Consider the following 22,016-nt stretch of genomic DNA (forward strand, 5'->3'; position numbering starts at 1 on the left):
AAAATATCTATCATAATATGCCGAAGCAATTGACTGGGAGTGCAAGATATTGTTTCCTACCACCAGAAGACCGATGTATCATCATGATTAATTCAAATATTCATATACCTAATTTTTATGTAAACTAATAACTTTTATTGATTAAAGATCAATAAAGGTTATTAGTTTACATAAAAATTTTTATCATCAAGATCATTTTTATTTACAATAACTATTAAAAAAAATAATTTTTTAATACTTTAATTCACTGGTTTTAAAACTTGTATTTAAGAATGAGGTATGATCGGGTGGTATCGGACAAATGCAGTGCTGGATTAAGGAGGGGGTTTAAGGGTCTTTAGCCCCGGGCCCCGCAATTTTAGGGAACCCCAAAATAGTTTTAAGGACTTTTTTTATTCATTTTTAAAAAAAGTCCTTTTTAAAAAGTATAAACATTTTTAAAAAATTTAAAAATGTAAAATACAGTTAAAATCAGCGACAGAAACAACTGAGACAAAGCGGGTTAGCTAAAAAAGAACTGTAAGCTTTACATCAGGCGTCCAAGAGAAATTATATTTTAGCTTGTTTAAAATTACAAGACAGCTTATTTATTTTTGAATCAGATGCTAACAAATATACTGAAAAAAAGAAATATCTGTTAAATATTGAGCACCCGTGGTGCTCTGTGATGAGACCGTAAGCACTTCTGGGAGCACCTAAAATAACTATAAAAAAATACCAAAAGCGATTGAAGAATGAGATTATTTATTTTAGGGATAAAAGTACTTTTTTTTTTTTTTTTTTTTTTTTTTTGTTTATATTTTTTAATATAATATAATATTTTAAAAATTAGTAAAATAAAAATTAAAAAAATAAAATAAGTAAAACAGATAGGGGCTCAAAGAAGATGAGGATGACAGTACGTTATCACAATCTTTTCATAGAGCCCCTATAACAAGATTTCAAAAAAATATCGTAATATGTTACAATATGCGTAATAAGATTTCAATAAAATATCGTAATAAAACGCGTAATTCGCTAATAAAATTGATAAGCAACCAACAAAAGTAGAAATAAAACAAAAAAATATCGTAATATGTTACAATATGCGTAATAAGATTTCAATAAAATATCGTAATAAAACGCGTAATTCGCTAATAAAATTGATAAGCAACCAACAAAAGTAGAAATAAAACAAAAACAGATTTATGAGAAATTATTCAAAGTATCATTAACCAAAAACGTTTCTTATATTTTAAAAATTTCTTTTTTTGTTAAAAACTTGAATGAACTTAACGAATTTACCGTACCTTTGAATCCTTTTTGAAAAGTACTCCATACTTTTGGACCTCGATATAGAATGCTGTACTCTGAATATTTGTTTATTATCCGAGGCAGTTTATATGTGTTGGACATATTCGCTCTAAGATTATAGCTATCATTTTTATTTATTTTAAACTTGTTATTAAAGCTTATAGGAGAGATATTGTGATTATAACGATACATGAAAATTAAATGCTGGTAGATATTTATTTCAAACACATTCATCATTTTCATATCTTTCATTAAGGGCTTAGCGTGTTCACGCCTATTTTTTGAGTAAATGATTCTGCAGGCATGTTTTTGAAGACTATAAATTTTTTTAAACTTTGCCGCTTGAATACTTGCCCATGAAATGTTTGCATAGCTGATGAGGCTATGAATTAGCCCAAAGTAGATTAATTTAAGACTATTTTTATTGACGTAGGAGCGAACTCGATACATCAAACCTATTATTTTGGTGATTTTTGACTGGATATATATTATATGTGGAAGCCAGGATAATTTTTCATCAACAATGATTCCTAAGAATCTTATATTGGATTGCTTATTTACTAGTTTATCATTTAGAGATAGGTTAGGCAACTTGAGAGGAAGATTTTCTTCTTGTGTTTTTTTGTGAAATAGTATATACTTTGTTTTCTCAGCGTTAAGTGAGAGTTTGTTTGCCTTAAACCAGTTGTTTACTTTACACAATTCAATATTCATGTCTGCATATAATTTCTTGATATCATTGTTGGTGAGAAATAAGTTTGTGTCATCTGCAAACATGACCGAGTTCATTTTTAAAGATGCATTACAAAAGTCATTTATATATATTAGAAAAAGAAGTGGACCAAGAATCGATCCTTGCGGGACTCCACATATGACATTTAATACTCCAGATTGGACATTATTTACATATTGTTTTCTGTTAGTAAGATAGCTTTTAATCCAATAATTAGTTTTATTTATTATTCCGTAATGCCTTAATTTATCTAATAGAATGCAATGGTCCACTGTGTCGAATGCTTTTGATAAATCAAGAAACACTCCTAAAGTAAATTTATTATTTTCAAAACCATTAGTTATTTGATTTACTATTTCAATGATTGCATGTTCTGTAGAGAGATTTTTTTGAAAGCCAAACTGATTTGGGTAAAAAAAATTGTTTTTAATGAAGTAATCATAGATTCTATTATAAACTACACGTTCGAAGAGTTTTGAAAATACAGAAAGTATTGATATAGGCCTGTAGTTTGAAATGTCAGAATGATCATTACATTTGTATAATGGAATTACTTTTGCCAATTTAAGTACATCCGGAAATATCCCAGAATTTAATGAGAGCTTAAGTATATGAATCAGGGGTCTATTAAGACTGTGTTTGTTTGCAATAACTATATCACTAGATATCTCATCAAATCCTGGAGCCTTTTTTTTTTTTAAGGAGGCAAAGGCTGCCTCTAATTCTTCATAGCCTAATTCATAATCAAGCATGGTAACGTTATTCGTGGTTTTAAGATAGGTTTTAAATGATACAGATGTTGGTACAATTTTATTTACAAGATTAGGACCAATATTTGTAAAATATTTATTGAATTCTTCTGAAATTAGTTTTTGACAAAATATATCGTTATTTTCAATAACAATTCGTTTAGGAAGAGAAGGTGAACTTAGTTTTTCTCTTCCCATTATGAGATTAATGATGGACCATGTTTTTTTGCTATCAAATTTGCATTTGTTAATTTGATTACTGTAATATTTTTTTTTTTGCATTTTTAATGAGATCTTGATAAAAAAATTTATAATTTTTGTAATTTTTTTCATTATCATTGTTTCTATTTTTCAAAAATTTATTGTAAAGTTTTTGTTTTTTTTTTGAGCACTTTAATAACGATTTATCCATCCACGGATTAGTAATTGCTTTTGACTTAGTTATTATTATCTCTTTTGGACAGGTTTCATTAAAGTACTCCAAAAATGTACTTAAAAAGGCATTGTAAGCTTCATTAGTATCTTTACATTTATATACGTTGTTCCATGTTTCTTGTTTTAGTCTACTTGTTAATTTATTAGTGTTACTCAATTTTAAATTTCGTTTTATTAAATGTATAATTTTTGAATGACAATCAGACATAGATTTAAAGTTTTTTATTTTTATGAATATCGGGAAATGATCGCTAATATCTGTCAAAAATATACCGGTTTCAAATGTCGTTTCTAAATAATTATTGATAAAAATATTGTCTATTGCTGTTGCAGAGGTTTTTGTTACTCGCGTTGGTTTATTAATAGTTGACAAGACATTAAATTTAAAAAGCATATCAAAAAAAGATTTTATTTTTGGAAATTTTGTGTTAGAAAGAGCACCAAGATTTATGTCACCAGTTATATATAAAGTCTTATTTTCTTTATTTATTTTCATAATCGTATTTTTGATAAAGGTTTCGAAATTTTTTATTTTTCCACTCGGTGGACGATAAACACATCCAACTTAAATTTTTTTGGTATTTTTTATTAATAATTTCAATGAAAAGGCTTTCATAGTTATCATTTGAAAAGTATAGTATATTTTTTATCTTGAAAGCATACTTTTCTAAGACATAAATTCCTAATCCTCCTCCTTTTTTCCCATTTCCTCTTGATTGACTTATTAGTTTATAAAATGGTAATATATAATTAGAATTTAATTCAAGAGAACTTTCTGTATCATGCCAAGTCTCTGAAATAGATATGATGTCGAACGTGTAGTTTAAAATATTTAAAAATTCTTTAAGTTTATCAAAATTTTGCTGCATGCTTCTAATGTTTATGTGTAATACAGAAAATGAGCCATCATCTGCTATTACTTTAAATTCAAAAGGATCAATATACGGTGTGTTAATTAAGTTCATTTGAGTTTCTTGAAAAATATTTATATTTTCTTCTGATATGTTATTTATAAAGTTGTCCTCAAAAAAGTCTAAATTTAAATTGTGAAAATCTAATTTCTGTGGAAAAAGCGCTGCCATTTTTTAAAAATGTATAATTTAAAAATATTTAATATAATTAAAAACTAAAATACTCAAAACGCTTACTCGTTTACGCATGTCGGAATAACATCTGTGTTGCGGGTGTTTTCTCGAAATTCGTGAACAATTAGTTTGTTGTAAACAACTTTTGCAAAATAGCCATTTTGACGATGTATCTTCGCCTGATCAAAAAGTTCTTTTTGAATTTTTCGCGTGGTAAAACTAAAATCTTCATTTAGAAAGATATTAGTTCCTTTTAATTTTGTTGCTCTTTCCAAAATTGTTTTTTTGTCCTCGTAATCCCGGAGCTTCAAGACAATAGTTCGTTCTCGTTTATCATTAGCTACTCCCACTCGATGAGCCCGATCAATTATAATATCTTTTTCAATACCAAGGTTATCTTTAAATAGTTGCTTTACCTTTTTCTTTGTGATTTCCCAATTCTTTTCTTCGCTATTTTCAACGACCCCGTCAATTCTTAAATTGTTTCTTCTGTTACGGTCTTCAATATCAACGCTTTTTAATTTTAACTCAATATTGTCAGAAGATATTTTACCCTGCATTTTTCGTACATTTGATAAATCATCGTGAACTTTATTAATTTTTTCCTCAACTGCTCTAGCTTTATCGTTGAATACATCGCCAACAAAATTTAATCCAGATTTCATTTCGTCGAGTTCTCGCCGAACTTCTTTAAAACTAGATTGAAAGTTATCAAACCTCTCATTTATGTTCGATAATGTACTCTATTTTTTTTTTTTTTTTTTTGCCATATAAATTTATTAAAGTCGTAAACCATACTATAAATACAAATCATTGGCAAGAAGAAGACATAACTGGTCTTATCACTATGCCCCTTAGTCTATACCGTAAATTTCGACATGCATTTTACTTTTCCCATTTTCAAATATAAACTAAAAAATTAAATTATCTTAAAGGATGATGTAGTCAGTTTTTTTAATTGTAATTTTATATTTTCTTAAGAACTTTTATTGTTAATTACGTTTTATTTTGTTAATTATATTTTGATGTCGTTTATATACACACGCTTGTAAAAGGTTTTGATGATAAGACCAGTACGATCTACCTTCAGAAACCTTGTTTTTGTTTGTGAAAGTAATTTATTTACTACGACAACAAATGTAAACTAAAACAAAAAAATAAAAAAATATATACATATATAAAAAACAACAAAAATTAAAAAAGGTAACACTATATAATATAAAACGTTTTTCTAAAGACTTAATAAAATAAAAATCATCGGTCCTAAAGTCCTACTTTAACTTCTTGTTTTGTATTGGTTAAGAAAAATTAAAAAAAAAAGAAAAAAAAAGTAATTAGTACAAAGAAGTATATTACTAAAAAGTATGCAAGCAAATACACATAATCCTGAAGCCTTCCTTTTACACCAGCATATACCTTGAAATATGTGAATAATTCTTATAAACCATAATTTTTTATATTTATTTTTTATAAAAAAAAATAAAAAGAGTTGGAGCAATAACAAGTGGCACAATCCTTTTCTAAGATCGTCAAGCCGGTAATGACAAACCTCTAATTGTTAGGCAAGTTTAACATCATTAAATTAGTAATCATTAAAACTTCAGAGAAAGCTATTTAAAATCATAATTGTTGATAAAAATTCAAAACACGCTGTCTTATTTTTACAGAAGAATAAACTAATAATTTAAAGACTCTATTTGGAAAGTCCTCACAACAATCCACAATCACCTGCATTTTTTTTTTGAGTTGTTAAGGGGCTCCACGAGGAACTAAGGGCATTATCAGAAAGCACCGCAGAGTAGTTTAAACAGGAAGTTCACGCCTCCTTTCTTACCAATCTTGCTTATCGCCCAGAACTGACACTTAAATCTCAGATCTCCTGATTCTCCTGAGCAAGAATTCCAACGGCTGCACCACGGATGCGATAAAGTAATTTCGCATTTTGACTAGTATCGATAAAAATTGTTCTTTTTATGGACTAATTTTGTGTAAAACCTTAACTTTTTGTTGTATTTATAAACACAAAAAATGATTTTACTTTAATAATAATAACAATAATTTTGTTTAATTTAACAATAGATTATTTTTTCGAAATAATCACTTTTATTGAAATTAAAGTAAAAGACTATATTTATAATAATAAAGAAAAAGTATTAAGTAACTCGAAATCAGTATGAAAAATTAAGAAAAAGTGGTTAAACTAATTTTAATACCCTCCCCCCCCCTCCTTCCTTAGATTTTAACTACTTTAAAGGTATTTAAAGTTAAAGTATCGGGTGGATACGAAAAATCCGGTCAACTTTAAACTGAGATTTCTCTAAAACCCCAAATGTTTTTTATTTCTTTTATCTTTTTAATTAAACGTTACTTCATTATATTTAATTTTGTTGATAAACCTTTGTTTACAAATTAATGATTTGCAAAATGTTTCGGAAACAAATTGAGGTGCGTAAAAAAGTTGTGAGTTTTTTTGGCAAAAATCCATCAATTTAATATCGCTTGATTGCTAAATGCACAAATGTCCCAAAATCTAAAGTCATAGGTATTTTAAATAAGTTCAAGACTACTCAAAGCTTCGAAAGAAAAACTGGAAGTGGAAGAAAGAAAACTTTCCATAAATCCAAAAAGGTAAAGTCAATTTTACGTTGAATAACCAGAAATCCAAATCTATTAAATATATAAGCAGTGGTGTTCCTCAGGGTTCTATACTTGGGCTTCTTCTCTTTCTCATTTACATCAATGATTTACATAAAGCTTCGAACTTGATTGCTGTCATGTTTGCAGATGACACTAACCTCTTTTTATCTGATAACAATATTACAACATTATTTCAAAATATGAATACCGAATTAACAAAAACTTCTGATTGGTTTAAAATAAATAAGCTTTTACTTAATGTTGAAAAAACTCATTGGATACTTTTTCATCCAGCTTCTAAAAAAACTTTTGCCTTGCGATTTAACATTACTTTTTATTGACAAAATTCTAATAAAAAGAGTAACAAACTTTTTTTTTCTAAATCAATGAAAACCTTAACTGGATCACATAGAATTGTGTAATAAAGTATATCCAGTGTAATAAAGTTGCTAAAAGTATAGGAATATTGTATAAAGCTAGAAGTGCTTTAAATAAACATAATTTAACTCAATTATATTACTCCTTTATCCATTGTCATTAAAACTATGTAAATATTGCTTGTTGTAGTGCTAATAAATCCAAACTTAGGCCTCTTTATCTTCAACAAAATCATGTTGCTCGTCTTACTAATTTTAAAGATAGATTGACTCATGCCAAGCCTCTCTTATTAGAAATGAAAATTTTAATATATATCAGCTAAAATGTTTTTAATATTCTTTGTTTTATGTACAAATGTAAAACTAACTCCAACCCAGTTTCTTTCCATAATTCATATACCTTTAAGGATAAAAATGAATACAACTTAAGAAATGATAATTTAATTCGTAAGCCATTTTTTCAAACTAATTTTAGAAAATCAAGCATTTCATTTCGTAGAGCTTCTCTTTGAAATAAAATAGTTTTAAAAGATTTTTATTTATTTTTGGAATGGAGTTACCACTCAATCAAAAAAAAGCTTAAGGAAATCATTTTGTCTATTGATGATATATTCTTTTATTTTTAAACATTGAATAGTTTACTTTTTTTTTATGCAGTGATGTAACTGAATATGTATATGAATGCACTTAAATTTTTCTTGTGCTTTATACACTTGACCATGTATGTATGCATTTGATTTTTATGAGATTTTTAAATTTACGAGCGGTTCTCGATGAAGACCTGATGGTCTTCTGCAAGTGTCCGCTTTCTTTTTATTTATTAAATCAAATGCTTTTATATTTTTTGTTTATTTATATTTTCTAGTTGTAAAAGGGTTTTTTAATCTTATCGATTTAATTTATTTGTATAACGACTTTTATACTTTGTATAAATTTCAAGTTCTTCATTAGCGGTTCTCTGTGATAAGACGTAATGGTCTTCTTTGAGTATCCGCGTTCTTTATCTATTTTTTATTTATTTATTTATTTTTACGATATCTTCACTTGTAATTTTTCTCTTGTATAATTGTATTTGTATCTTAACAAAAAATAAAAAGGACTTCCAAAAAAAGCGGATTAATACCACCAATAAGGTAAAAAGAAAAAATCTGCGAAATGATGGCATCAACCCGCTATAAAATTCGATCTATTGCCAAACAGCCCATCAACCCCCTTAAAATTAGGTTGAAACCCTAATTGATGTAAACATATTTAATAATAAAAATTGAAATAAAAAAGCATTTATGGTTATTGAGAAATCTCAATTTAAAGTTGATCAGATTTTTCCGTGTCCACCCGATAAATTTATGCTGCATGTTATAAAGCTGTTATAGAGCTTTATTAGATAACATGCAACATAAATGTATAACTTCATTACATAACTAACGCAGATATTTTACTATTTTATATTATTATTCTAAGACAGGTATTACAGGTATAGCTGTCTTGTGCGCAACGTGTGCAAATAAATCAATAAACAATTAGCCAATAAACAAGAAGCAATAGCTGAATTTATATTTGTATAGTTGGTTGAGATAATTTTGTTGTGTTTTGTGGTATAAATTTCATTGTAAAAACACGTAGCAAGAAAATAAACAAATGGTTGCAATGAACAAAAATTTATATCGATTACTTTAAAACGAATATTAGAAATGGACACCAAGACTTTTTTGTAAACCAGGAAAATTTAGAATTTACAATAACTATGTAGTCAAAAATAAATTTTTGAAAAAAGAGAGTTTTCAATTTTAATTACTGTACTACCACTTTATATTGTTTATTACTTTTATTGCAAATATTGTAAAACTTTTAACTTTAAAATGAAAAAGTTCCTAGTTCAAAACAATTTTGAAATAAGATGATTTTAATTTTCATTAACTTAAATTTTACTTTAATTATTAAAGTTGCAGTTAATTGCCGAATGTGTTTTGGAGTGTGTTTTGGAGTTTGTCGGCTAATTCAATGCGGGAAAATGATGTTTATTTCCAAAAGTTTAGTCAAAATTACATGCTACAAATTTTTCAAAACGATTGTTTCAGGTTTCGGATAAAATTTCCTATAATTTTATTGTAACTTTTTCTTGCGTAAATTTAATGTTAAAAGTATACTAACTAAACTATTGAAAAATTAATATCTTGAAGTTAAAAGAATCGATAAAATTTAACATAAAACTTCTTTTTGTTTAAAAGCTTTCAATCGCGTAGTGTTTATTCCCAACCCCATTAATTGGACCTGTCATTTTGAAAAGGACGCAAGTTCATTTAAATCTCTTTAAACCTTTTCAAAATCAATCTCTAATCTTTTCAAAAATCAACAAAAATTTTATATATATATATTTAAAAAGTCTATGGGGCTAAAGAAAATAAACATAAATAAATAAATAAAAAACATATATAATTTTTCTGAGTTTTATTAATAATTAAGAAAAAATATTTTCAAAGTTATTAAATAAGTTCTATCAATGAATCTTTATCTAGTTAATAATTTTACAAAATTTTATTTAAAAACCAATTGCTAATAGATATAGGTTTGGAAAAAAGCAAGAATTGTGGTGTAATTCATTCAGAGACTTTAATCACTCTCTTTTTTAATCAAATAAAACTTTAAATATAACGGGTCTTTTTTCGGGGTAAACTTGTTGCACGTGTAACTTTTTTTTTCTTTTTTCTTGCTGAAGAATTTAAGCTGGTCCGAACAAATAATACTCAAATACTTTAGATACAGAAACTCAAACGCAAAGAACTTTGCCGGCCATTTATTAAAAAACGGTCGGCAACATGGTAATAAATATGATTAAATTCAGCGCGCTTATTAGTATTTTGCATTAATGACATTATATTAATAATACAAAATGTGCATGTGTATATGTGTAATTTTTCTAAAGAGTTTGTAATTACGTTAATTTTTTTTTTTTAATTCAGTTGTTAATATTATAAATGGATAACGTTGAAGAGTTGTATAAAAATTATGGAATTCTTGCCGATGCTGGGGAAAAGGCATCAGAACATTTAAGTTGTTATCAATTTATTCTCAAAGCAACTAAAGGGACCACTGCAGAAAAAAGGCTTGCCTGCCAATTTATACCCCGTTTTTTTAAGTATTTCCCTGAACTTTCTGAACAAGCTATTGATGCTCAGCTTGATTTATGTGAGGATGAGGAAACTCCGATCAGGCGTCTTGCAATCAAGTCATTACCAGATTTTTGTAAAACTGCTCCAGAGCATATCCTTAAAATAAGTGATATTCTTACTCAACTTTTGCAGCAAGAAGATGCAACAGAAGTTACAATAGTGCAAGATGGTCTTAAAATATTAATTTCAAAGGATTCTCAAGCTGCTATAGAAGGAATTTTTTCTCAGATATCTGTTGGAGATGATTTAGTAAGAGAAAAAGCTTTGCGTTTTTTAACATCTATTGCATCCTCAGGTAATTTATTATTTATATTAAAATGTAATTATCATTTTCAAAATGTGTTGTGTGTAATTTTTTTATACACAAGTTTTCTAAAGCAATGTTTCCTCTAGGCAGGAAAAAAAGAAATGCTTTTTTGATGATGTCAAAATTTTTTGTTTTTCAATAAGTTTTTTTTTTTTTTTTTTAATTTGAAAAAAAATAAATAGAGAATTGCATTTTTTTGGTATTTGAGGCAGTGTATGATCCTAATAAATGTAACCACAGGTTTTTACAAGTCTAAATAAGTTATTAAATATTTGGTAGTCTTTTGGTGCTTTACAAGGTCAAGGTCTTTTAGTCACTTTAAAAGTAGGTGAAGGTAAACTTTGATATAAAACTTCCAATTTAATTGTGGTAAAACTAGGAGGAGCTTGTAAACCTTGGGTAGTAATCTTCATAATATTTCAATAAAAATACTCAATCTTAATCTGTAAAACATGTTAACACCAGAAAAAGCGTTCTGTTATAGTAATTGTTTCAACTCTTCTATAATGGCATATATAAATAAGAAATTGATACAATAGAAACTCAAAAATGTGGAAACATCAACATTAAACTATTAAAAAAAGAAAAAGTCAATTTCTGAACATTAAGAAGTTAAAAAAAGTTTTAAATTTGCTGATGAACATTTAATTGGTCAGGGTAATAACATCAGTTTTTGCTATGTCTAATAACATAAAAAAAGGAAAATTTTTTTTTTTTCTAAAAAGCTATAATATGCACTTCTCAATTAAAGTAAAATTAATAAAAGAAAAACACTTAAAATGTCCATGTTTTCATTTATATTTGATTTGTATAGCCTCTATATTAGTTTTGTTTTTAAACTAAAATAGATATAAGTTAAACTTTTAAAGAGTTACTTATTGATCATGTTGTTTTTTTTTTTGTTTTTTTTTTGGATATTATTTTTATTTCATTTATTATCTGCTTATTATATATATATATATATATATATATATATATATATATATATATATATATATATATATATATATATATATATATATATATATATATATATTGTTGTTTTGATTATGTAATAATAATCAATTTTTTCGATTTGAGAGTGATCAATATAAAGTGAAATAATCACAAAATAGATCAATAAATAATTAATTAAAAAAGTAAGATGAAAAAAAACAACTTTTTTACGGTACTTAAAGTTTCATGCCGTTTGCGGCACTCATCAGCCATATATTTATAAAAATGGAAATAAATATTAAAAATCTAGAAAAAATTATCACAAGCAAACTAGAAGAACAAAAAAAAAGTATACTAGCAGAAACGGAGAGATTACTCAAAGATCATGAAAAAAACTTCACTACAATAATAAGTTCGAATTTCAAAATAATAACAGCAAGGTTAGACAAAATGGACGCTGAAATAAATAATAACAAGTTAAATATCAGAAGAGTTGAAAATGAAGTTGACGAAATAAAAGTCAGCTTAAATTTCCAAGAAGAAAAAGCTAAGGATGAACTTATTCATATAAAAACAAAATATGATAATGAAATTTTGATGTTGAAAAAAAAATCTATTGACTTAGAGAATCGCTCGAGACGTAATAACTTACGTACCGATGGCATAAAAGAAAACCCTGCAGAAAACTGGAGTGATTGTGAGAAGGCTGTAAAAGACATCTTTAAAACAAAGCATTTTAAGTGAAGTAGTTGTGGAAAGAGCGCACCAAACAATAGTTGTAAAATTAAAACTTATAAAAGAAAAATCAACAAATTTGCTATTCAACAATTTAAAGACTCATTGTCGGTAGAAGATTGGGATAAGGTATACCATGAATACAATCTTGGGCACACTAACTCTGCTTATAATAACTTCGAAAAAATTTTCCTAAAAAGCTATAGTATGCACTTCTCAATTAAAGTAAAATTAATAAAAGAAAAACACTTAAAATGTCCATGGATCACCAAAGGTATTAAAAAATCCTTTATATTAAATACTTAAAAAATAGAAATGAGGCAAACCTAAATGCTTACAAACAGTATAAAAACTTGTTTGAAAAAATTAAAAAAAATTCAAAGAAAAACTATTACTCAAATGAAATAAAAAACACAAATGGTGATATTAAGAAAACTTGGGATATCATGAAAGAAATAATTGGGATAAAAACCTGCAAAATAAATAGTTTACCTGCTCAAATTGTCATAGATAATAAAGAGTATGACAATAATAATGCAATTTCAGAAAAATTTAATAGTTTTTTTTTGTCAACATAGGCCCAAATCTAGCTTCAAAAGTCAATTGTCAATATATATATATATATATATATATATATATATATATATATATATATATATATATATATATATACATATACATATATATATATATATATATACAACCCTTAGATGTTGTCCGAAAGTTTTTTCGATATTTTGTTGACAAAAAGTAAAAATTAAAATGCAAGACCGGAATTTTTTTTTTTTAATAATGATAGACTGCCTGCCCTAACCAAACCCTCAGTCGATGTAGCAGCACTCCCTTGCGGGTCAGGCTATTTGTCAGTCGATGTAGCAGCACTCCCTTGCGAGTCAGGCTATTTGTCAGTCGATGTAGCAGCACTCCCTTGCGAGTCAGGCTATTTGTCAGTCGATGTAGCAGCACTCCCTTGCGAGTCAGGCTATAAGATAGTCGATGTAGCAACACTCCGCGCATGATTTTCAGTAAAAAAAATAAAAATAAAAACATTTTATTAAAAAAAATAAAAATAAAAACATTTTATTAAAAAAAATAAAATAAAAACATTGTTTATATTGTTAAAAACATTCACAATGTTTTTAAAACATTCTGGTCAATTAAATTTGCGTTTTTGTGGTTTTTTTAAAAAACGATTAATTTGTAATTAAATTAATGGTTTTTACTTTCGTCCAACACGGAAATGTTGGACGAAAGTTAAAAGTAATTAAAAGTGACGTATATGTTGGCGTAAGAATCACTTTTTTCCTTCCGCTCTTCCCAAAGCCAACAAACTATAGATCTATATATATATATATATATATATATATATATATATATATATATATATATATATATATATATATATATATATATATATATATATATATATATATAATGCCATTCTTCATTGGTTGGTCACTTTGATCTATTATTTCTTATCTTATTTTTATTTAAAGGTGAATTTCATTTTAATTTTGTCTACTCTATCAATTTCTTGGACGTTTTTTTTCTTCCTCTAAAATAACATTTATTAATAATTAATTTCCATAAAATATAGTATAAATTAGGATATTTGATGAATTGTTAAATTTTTATAAAATATTGATAGTTATGTTGATTTAATCTATCTACTTGGTAAATTTAAAAACATTTGCAAACTTATTTTAAATTGAGTTTGATTAAAATTATTAAAATGTTGTTCACTTATTGCTTAAAATAATGTTAATATAATCCTTATACAAATTGTTATATAAGTATTAAATAAAATCATTAATATAATTGTTATATAATAATAAAATGTTATTCAAAACAAATGATTTAAAATTGATTAAGTTTATTGATTTAAATTAATAAATAGTTTAGATAAAGGTTGCATTTTATCTAAACTATTTATTAATTTAAATCGATTATCTTTTTCTGGATATTTGTAGAATTCCGGATGTTTTTCTCAATTTTTAGTTTTTCTGGATATACATAACGATTACCATAAATACAAGTTTAGGTATATATTTTTGTTAAGAAATATACTATTATTTTTTCACTCAGCACTCATACAAAATTAAGAAAAGTGCAGAACTAAAGCTGTCAGGATGATTCAACCAACATGCATTAAAGTTAGTATCAAGTGCCACTAAATACTCTCCCATCACCATGTGGTCACTCAAAATACTTTTACTACTTTTTATATACTTTAACAACTCTTAAAAATTTAGCATTGGTTGTGTGAATTGCTTCAGTAAGGTGTTCCATCACATCCTTTAAAGTTTTATTTTTTATTTAATTAATTTAAAATCGGTAAGAGTTAGAGTGGGGCGACTGAATAAGTGCGAATTTCATAACTGCGAATCTGCATAAGTGCGACTGGCATAAGTGCGAGCTGGCATAAGTGCGAACTGGCACAAGCGCGAACTGGCATAAGTGCGAATCACTTGCAAAAACTGGCATAAGTGCGAACTAGCACAAGCGCGAACTGGCATAAGTGCGCCAAAAGAATTTGCAAACACTGGCATAAGTGCGAACTGGCATAAGTGCGAAACAATTTCAAAAACTGGCATAAGTGCGAACTGGCACAAGCGCGAACTGGCATAAGTGCGCCAAAAGAATTAGCAAACATTGGCATAAGTGCGAACCAACTGCAAAAACTGGCATAAGTGCGAACTGGCACAAGCGCGAATTAGCATAAGTGCGCCGAAAGAATTTGCAAACATTGGCATAAGTGCAAATTGGCATAAGTGGCGAATTGGCAAGTTCGCACTTATGCCAATGTTTGCAAATTCTTTCGGCGCACTTATGCCAGTTCGCGCTTGTGCCAGTTCGCACTTATGCCAGTTTTTGCAATTAATTCGCACATATGCCAGTTCGCACTTATGCCAATGTTTGCAAATTCTTTCGGCGCACTTATGCCAGTTCGCGCTTGTGCCAATTCGCACTTATGCCAGTCTTTGCAACTGCTTCGCACTTATGCAGATTCGCAGTTATGAAGTTCGCACTTATTCAGCCTCCTCGTTAGAGTTTATATCTAACCAATCTCATTCTTCCGCTTCTTTTTGTGTTATGCTCTCATTTTATAAAACACTTACATCCATCCCATTTATGTATATTTTGGAATGGTGCAGAATAGATTAAAATTTTTCATATATTATTTGGGTATTTTTTTAGATGTTTTAATGCTCCAACAGATATTTTTGACTATAGATCGCACCCAATAAATAAACTGCCAACCATTTTGAGACAATTTTTGACAATTTATTAATTTTTTTACAAATGGATTTAGCTATGTGCCACAGATCGAATTGATGGTTTATATCTTTAAATTGAGAATCAACTTTTTATAATTTTTAAATTTGGTGTTGATGTTTAGTTAATATAAAATAAATAATAATTTTTGTTTTGTAATTTTATTAGCAATTTTATCTTCATATAGCCTTTTTTCTATACCATAAGAATTCGGATTATGTTAGATCATACTGAAACAGCCATCTGCGTGTATGCACCAATGCTCCATTAGTAAATACAATGACTGAGTGTTAAGGTTTGGGTTTGTATAATGTAAATATAAAAAACTTATATTACAGGAAAAAACATTTTTGTTTTTCATTATTCTTTGCTTTTTTACTTTTCCTGAAAAAAACTGTTTAATTTAAAGTTAGTACTCGAAGAGTGCAAAATATATAAGAACAGTGCATATCTTCCCCATAATGTATTAGAACAATGTGCCATGTCTGTCCCATATATATTTATAAACACAGATACACTTACATATATACATGTATAAGCAAGAAAAGTTCATTAGTCTGAGGTGAAGGCAACTTATATAAGAAGGCCTTGATATGAGATATCGCTGTGTTACGAAAATGCTTAACGCTAAATGTAACTTTAGCCCAGCTTTGATATTTACATTGATAAAAGTTACATTGCATCATTAGCGTAATTTAAAGTGCCACATTATAATCAAACTTGATTTTCAACTGTGCTAAAAAATCATTTAAAGGGATCCCAAACCTCTGAGACATGTTGTGTTTATATTAAAGAGAATGATAAAAAAAAAATGTTTGGACCAAATTTTTTTATTAAAACAAAAGAATGCATACCAAAAAATTAACTGTTATTTTAGTTGAAGCTCACCTTCTCTGTTTTGTTAAAGACCATAAAGTCTGCATATTATACACTGCAATCTACAGACTTGATAATTTATTCAAGCTCATTTTATTCATAAGAGTTTCAGTACATGATATCACTGATTTTTTCGTTTGTGTAAAAAAAATCAATGATGTCATGTACTAAGACTCTTAGTAATAAAACGCGCTTGAATAAATTATAAAGTCTGAAGATTGCGGCTTATATTATGCTAACATTTTGACCTTCAACAAAACAGAGAAGATGAGCTTTGACTAAAATGAAAACATTAGTTTTTTGGTATGCATTTATTCTTTTGTTTTAATCAGAAAAATTTAGCCCAAACATTTTTTTTATTGTTCTCTTTAATATAAACACAACATGTCTCGGAGGTTTGGGATCCCTTTAAACAAATATAACAAAAGTTACTGATAAAATCTAAATTCTGTATTTAAAAAAGATTATATTTCCTTATAATTTATTCCTTATTTTAAATCCATTTCCAAAAAGAATTCTCTTTAACAAAAACACTTCTCCCTTTTTAAAAGAAAAAGAAAGTTTTTTATTTGCTTTCACACATTTTAATCTAAGATGGAGAGACTTTTACCTAATAAGTTAGTTAGTAAGTGTCTTGCATAACAAATTAGTTAGCAGATGTAAAGAAAAAAACTTCTTTGATAAATATTGCAAAGCTATTTTACATTCCTTTCAAACTAAATTTAACATTATGTTTTACTAACATTTTACATTTTTTTGAAACTAAATTTAAATTTGTAATTTTCAAAATCATATTTAGTTTGAAATCTTTTAATCAAAAATATATTTATATATTAAATATCAGTTTCTTTAACATTTAGTTATATAACATCAGTTTCTTTAACTTTTTTTAACAACTTAATATTTTCTGGATAAACGTCATATAAATGATATCAAAGGATAATTTTAAGATATCAAAATAAAAAAGTTTTCATTTAATGTAAAATTAGTGAATGTGTACGCAAATTGCCATTTCATGCATAAAATGGAAGCTGCTTATCACTTCCTAACAAAACCTGCCTAAAATAAGTTATCACAATAAAGATACTCAGTCTTGATCTGCAAAGCAGGTTGCTGCTAGGAAGGGCATCCAGTCGTACAAAAATACTTCAAGTTTTTATGTAAAATTCTGAAACTTATTTAAATGCTTTTTTTATTATTATTTAGATTTAAATTCATAATTGTTAGTTTGTAAAAGTGTATTATTTAGGTATTATTGGAAAAGATGAAAAATCAGGTCAAATAATTCTTCAAGAAGTGAAGAAAATTTTGAGCGATGTTACTGGTGATGAGTTTACGTCTATTATTTCCATGCTTACTAAAGTGAAGTCAATTGCTAATAAGCCTCAATATCTTGCAGATCTTATTACAGAGCAGGCTGAATTAGATAAAGATTTTCAGCCTAACGAGCCTGAAAGTCTTGATCGCCTAATAACCTGCACTCGTCAGGCATCACCATTTTTTATTAAAGGAGCTTCTTCTGCTAAATATCTGGATTATTTATTCAAAAAAGTTTTGCCAGTTCTTGATAATATAACAGTAGAAGCTAGTGATTATAAATATGAAGTGATGAAGCTTTTAGTAGAGCTGAGTGAATACGCAACTGAAGAGAACGCCAAAGAGCACATCGATGGTATTTTTCAGAGTTTGATTAACCTCATGCCTCTTCAAGTTGCAACTACTGAGGAGGAGATAGAAGAAAACGTTGTTGCAAAATTAAATTTTTTGTTTGTTGAATGTTGGATGTATGCATTTCATAAGTTAGGTGCAAAACATCCTTTATTTTTAGCAAGTGATGCATCAGCAATTAAGTTAAAAGACTTTAGGTCACGTTTGCAGTATTTTGGTAGAATGGTCCAAATCTATACACGACAATCCAAATTGTTTTTGAAGAACAAAACAAAACTTGAGTTAGCAGAAGAAGAAAATAAGTTAAAATTGCTTAAATTAGCTGCATGTAATAATATAAATATTTTAATTAAAGATCTTCTCCACAACCCTCCTTCATACAAAAGTGTTGTAATTGCATCATGGAAATCAAAGTCGAGTCCGATTCAAACAGTAGATGAAAGTGTTGAGGAAAAGCGAAAGCGTGCTGGAATTACACCCATTACTTTAGATAACCTGTCACCAAAAGGATCTAGAGATGCTAAGAAAGTTTATTCTTTGCCTGAAAAGCGGAAAGGTGTTCAAATGAGTGAAACATATTTAGGAAGAAATAAACAAGGTTATAACCGTGGCAATAATCGTGGACGGTGGCAAGGAAATCGTGGTCGAAGAGGACGAGGTGGAAACAATAGCAATCAAGAGTCATATGAAAGTTTTCTCTTTCGATAAAACAGTTTTTATTTCCAACAATGCTTTTCTAGTGTTAAACTCTTGAATGACTGTTTCAAAAAACATTTTCAGATGTACATTATACATTCGGCATTGTATTTTCTAGTTATAAAAATGAATATTTGAAAAGAAAGCAACGAATTGCATTTTTCCATGAAGATTTTCTTTTTCTTCAAAAAGACCACGCAGATATTATTTATAATATTTTAAGATATTTTTTATTAATGTTAAAATGATTATAGTGACAGATATCCTTAAGATTTTTTTTTTTTTTTCGAAAATATTTTAGTTATAAAATGATATTTAAAATGGAATTTCGCTTTACCTGCTTGATATCTTTTATAATGAATTGTCTGTACTTAGTTGTACATTTGTTATAATTTTTTCTTAACCTTTTTTTGTGTTTTTTCTTTGTATTTTAAACTTGTTACTATATTTAGTTAGCAGTGCATCAAAATAGAAAAATATTTCTAATTTTATTAATGCTTATTTTAAAAGTTTTTATATTTTTAAAATAACTATTAAATATTAATTAATATGAAATATACAATAGCTTTCATTAATTTTCTTCATTTTGAAATAATTATAATAATAATAATAAGTAATATAAGTTTTTATTACTTCATTTTTTTACTTCATACAAATTCTTTTTGTTACAGTATATATAAGCCGTTGCTACAGGCGTGTTCTCATTATTGTTGCATCGTATATAATAAGTAAGTAATATGGTTTAGTTATGGGAGAAGTTGAAGAATCTAGTGACAAATATGATGAACTGCAACAGAGTATCGAAGAGTTTATTGAATCTTCTAGGCAAATAGGAATCATGGTCAGTGACTTTCAGCCAGGTTGTCAAGATTTTTTAAATTCTAAAATCAACTCTCTAATTGAGAGTATGCAGAGTATTGAAAAGAGCAAAAAAATGGTGGCTGATGTTGAAGTTCCTTTAGATATTTTTCAATACATAGATCAAGGCAGAAACCCACTTTTATATACCAAAGATTGCTTGAAAAAAACTTTAATTAAAAACGAAGAAGTAAATGCAAAAGTAGAAGCGTACAAAAATTTTCAAACAATACTTGAAACTGAACTTAAGCAAGAGCTGCCTCAAACTATGGAAAGACACAGTCAATTTTTAAAACAAAGGCACAAATAGTCAGTGATCATATAAAAATCACAAATATGCATTTTTAAATTTTTAATACTTAGATATGGTCATTAATGAAACATCTTTTTTGATGGATTTACGAATAGTGTGGTCAGAAAAGGAACATTTTAAAAATATGCTGGCGTACCAATTTTTTCATTCTTTTATTTTAAATTTATAGCTGAATATAATATAGTTGCATTAAACTTGTAATTATTAAATTTCTTTTTTATTTCTAATTATTAAATGATAAAATATTGTTTATTGTATAGTTTCTATTATTTACTGTGGTAAGAAAATAGTAGCGTTATAATAGCCCAGGCAATTAGCTATGCAATAGCCCATGCAATAGGCTATTGTAGTTTAACTAGGATTAAAAACTTTTAAACGTTTTTTTTTTCGATATGTAAAGTTTTTGTGTTGGTTAACCAATATCAACTATTTGAAGTTTTTGCTGTAATGTTTAAAAAAAAAAAAAATTTTAATTCTTAAAAATTTTTTTTTTTTTTAGAATTTTATTTATTTTTAGAAAGTATTTCTTTCTTTAAATCTTTTATATTGCTTTGAAATTTTACATTTCATAGGATTTGTAGCCTTGAGATACCTATCCTATAAGATAACTATTATGTTAAGTGGTAGAGTCTTAACTTAACTTAACATTAATATAATTACTTACCACTTAACATAATAGTTGCTCTTTTGCATTTAATACAAAAAACATTACGATAGCATTGTTCAAAACTAATTTGAAACATTTTTTTCTTTCTTTGGTTCATTATAAGTTAATATATATTTATTTATTCTAAGTTATTTTTGTTATTGCTATTATTATGATGCTTTTCCATGTTATATTTAAATACTGCAGGAAAATTTGTAGAACCGAGTTTTTTGCTTAATAAACAAAATTAAAATTTTTTTTAACTAAAAACGATGTCATTTTATTAATTATTTTATATGCATTATTTCACTCATCGCACATTTATAATTTTTATGGTAAAATAATGTTATGGTATTCTTTTATAATGTTATGGTATTCTTTATTGTTAATTTATGATTCAATTATTCTATTTATTTAGCAAGTTATTTCGCATAGTGTAAAATATGTTACATAAATGACTATTTTGGGCAGAGTTCGGAAAATCAATTATGCTTTGTTTCCTCAGTTTGAGAGTTTAAAACAAGGGCGTCTTGCTAAAGTCTTTGTTTTGTTTCATGACTACAAACAAGCATTTTTTGACACTTACAAGTACGTACGTACAAAGTCTATTCGTTCCAGTTGTTACTTGACAGTTTTAGGATTTTCTTTCTATGCATATAAAAATAACCCAAATTTTCAAAGTTACAGAGACACTCTACTAGAAGCATCCAATCAACATTCTTGTATAAGCGATTTAATTCGAAATAAAAAATCAAACGCTGAAATTAAAAGACTTATGAAGCTTTATTCTGAAGAAAGATTAAGGATATGGAATTTCGGAATTTTTTCTTTAATAATGATAAATCCTTATTCAGAAGTTTTTGATGCTTTTGAAAAACACTGCTCTACTATAGAAAATCGTTGGAACCGCGTGGACACCTGGAAAAAGCGAATAGTTGATATAGGATTTATAAATCGCTGGATTTTGATGGAAAAAATTATGTTAGACTTTGATATAAACGATGATGAATTTTCATAATGTTTTCATGAGTTGTTTTAGTTATATAAATATTATATTTTTATATACATATATATATTTTCTAATCTCTATTTAATTGTTTGTAACAGTATTTAATATTCTTCAATTCTAAGGAACGTTTGGAATGTTATAAATAATGTTATATTAATTTCATTAGTTTTTTTTTGAATATTTTTATAGAGAAAAACTAAAATAGAAATAGTTATAT

General features: G+C 27.1%; 2 protein-coding genes across 2 annotated transcripts; both read left to right on the forward strand.

Annotated features, from left to right (window-relative positions):
* The first annotated feature begins 10,193 nt into the window (after nucleotides 1-10,193).
* On the forward strand, nucleotides 10,194-19,143 carry LOC100197787 (apoptosis inhibitor 5). Its single transcript, XM_065810518.1, has 2 exons — nucleotides 10,194-10,774; nucleotides 17,859-19,143. Exons 1-2 carry the CDS (start codon nucleotides 10,285-10,287, stop codon nucleotides 18,983-18,985), a joined length of 1,617 nt encoding a protein of 538 aa, XP_065666590.1. The 5' UTR covers nucleotides 10,194-10,284; the 3' UTR covers nucleotides 18,986-19,143.
* Nucleotides 19,144-21,244: 2,101 nt separating this feature from the next.
* On the forward strand, nucleotides 21,245-21,859 carry LOC101239883 (mitochondrial import inner membrane translocase subunit Tim29). The gene has a single exon (XM_065810520.1). The coding sequence runs from the start codon at nucleotides 21,245-21,247 to the stop codon at nucleotides 21,806-21,808; it is 564 nt and encodes a 187-aa protein (XP_065666592.1). The 3' UTR covers nucleotides 21,809-21,859.
* Nucleotides 21,860-22,016: the final 157 nt, after the last annotated feature.

This window comes from Hydra vulgaris, chromosome 11 (genome assembly GCF_038396675.1).
Source record: "Hydra vulgaris chromosome 11, alternate assembly HydraT2T_AEP".
NCBI classification, from domain to species: domain Eukaryota; kingdom Metazoa; phylum Cnidaria; class Hydrozoa; order Anthoathecata; family Hydridae; genus Hydra; species Hydra vulgaris.